The 519-nt window shown below is 58.8% G+C and overlaps 1 protein-coding gene across 1 annotated transcript in view; it reads left to right on the top strand.

Annotated features, from left to right (window-relative positions):
- FNIP1 (folliculin interacting protein 1) overlaps positions 1-519 on the top strand; it is a 193,511-nt gene that overhangs the window by 123,863 nt on the left and 69,129 nt on the right. Inside the window, exon 4 of the mRNA XM_006899066.1 lies at positions 349-454. Coding sequence (XP_006899128.1) covers positions 349-454 — 106 coding nt within the window. The remainder of the gene's footprint in view (positions 1-348; positions 455-519) is intronic.

The raw sequence follows: 519 nt of genomic DNA, 5'->3' as shown, positions 1-519 counted from the left end.
CATCCTAAATGCACCACATATTTTGTTCTGTTGAATGCTTCTGCCAAAAGACGGTTAGACCTGGGGGGAATCTGTTCACAATTCTCAGGTTCCCTTTATCAAGGGGGAGGGCAGTGACACCTACTTCAAAATATAGTATGACCACTTATGGGGCAGGGAGTGGTAGTCCTGGAATTGGAAACACTATCCCTGACCACAGAGTCCTCATTCAGGCGATGGGACCATACTGGGGTAGGGGCAATTGGAGGGGGAGTATACCAGCCAGCTCCTGGGGGGGGTGTTGCCCTGCTCGGGATGGGCTGCCCTCCGTCCCCAGCTTGGGGCGAGCCGTCACGGCCCTCTGCCCAGGGCGGGCTGCCCTCGGGCTCTGGCTTGGGGCGAGTCGTCACACCCCTCTTCCCGGGGCGGCCTGCTCTTGGCCCCCGTCTCGGGACGAGCCGTTGCGGCCCTCAGGGTGAGCTCCTCAGTCCCCAGATTGTGCCATCTGACCCCTGGGTGGGGAAGGAAAAGAAAAAAAAA

The sequence above is a fragment of the Elephantulus edwardii genome, unplaced genomic scaffold (genome assembly GCF_000299155.1).
Source record: "Elephantulus edwardii isolate Elephantulus edwardi_28Jun2011 unplaced genomic scaffold, EleEdw1.0 scaffold00245, whole genome shotgun sequence".
Classification (NCBI taxonomy): Eukaryota; Metazoa; Chordata; class Mammalia; order Macroscelidea; family Macroscelididae; genus Elephantulus; species Elephantulus edwardii.
This window is presented reverse-complemented; position numbering and strand designations above follow the sequence as displayed.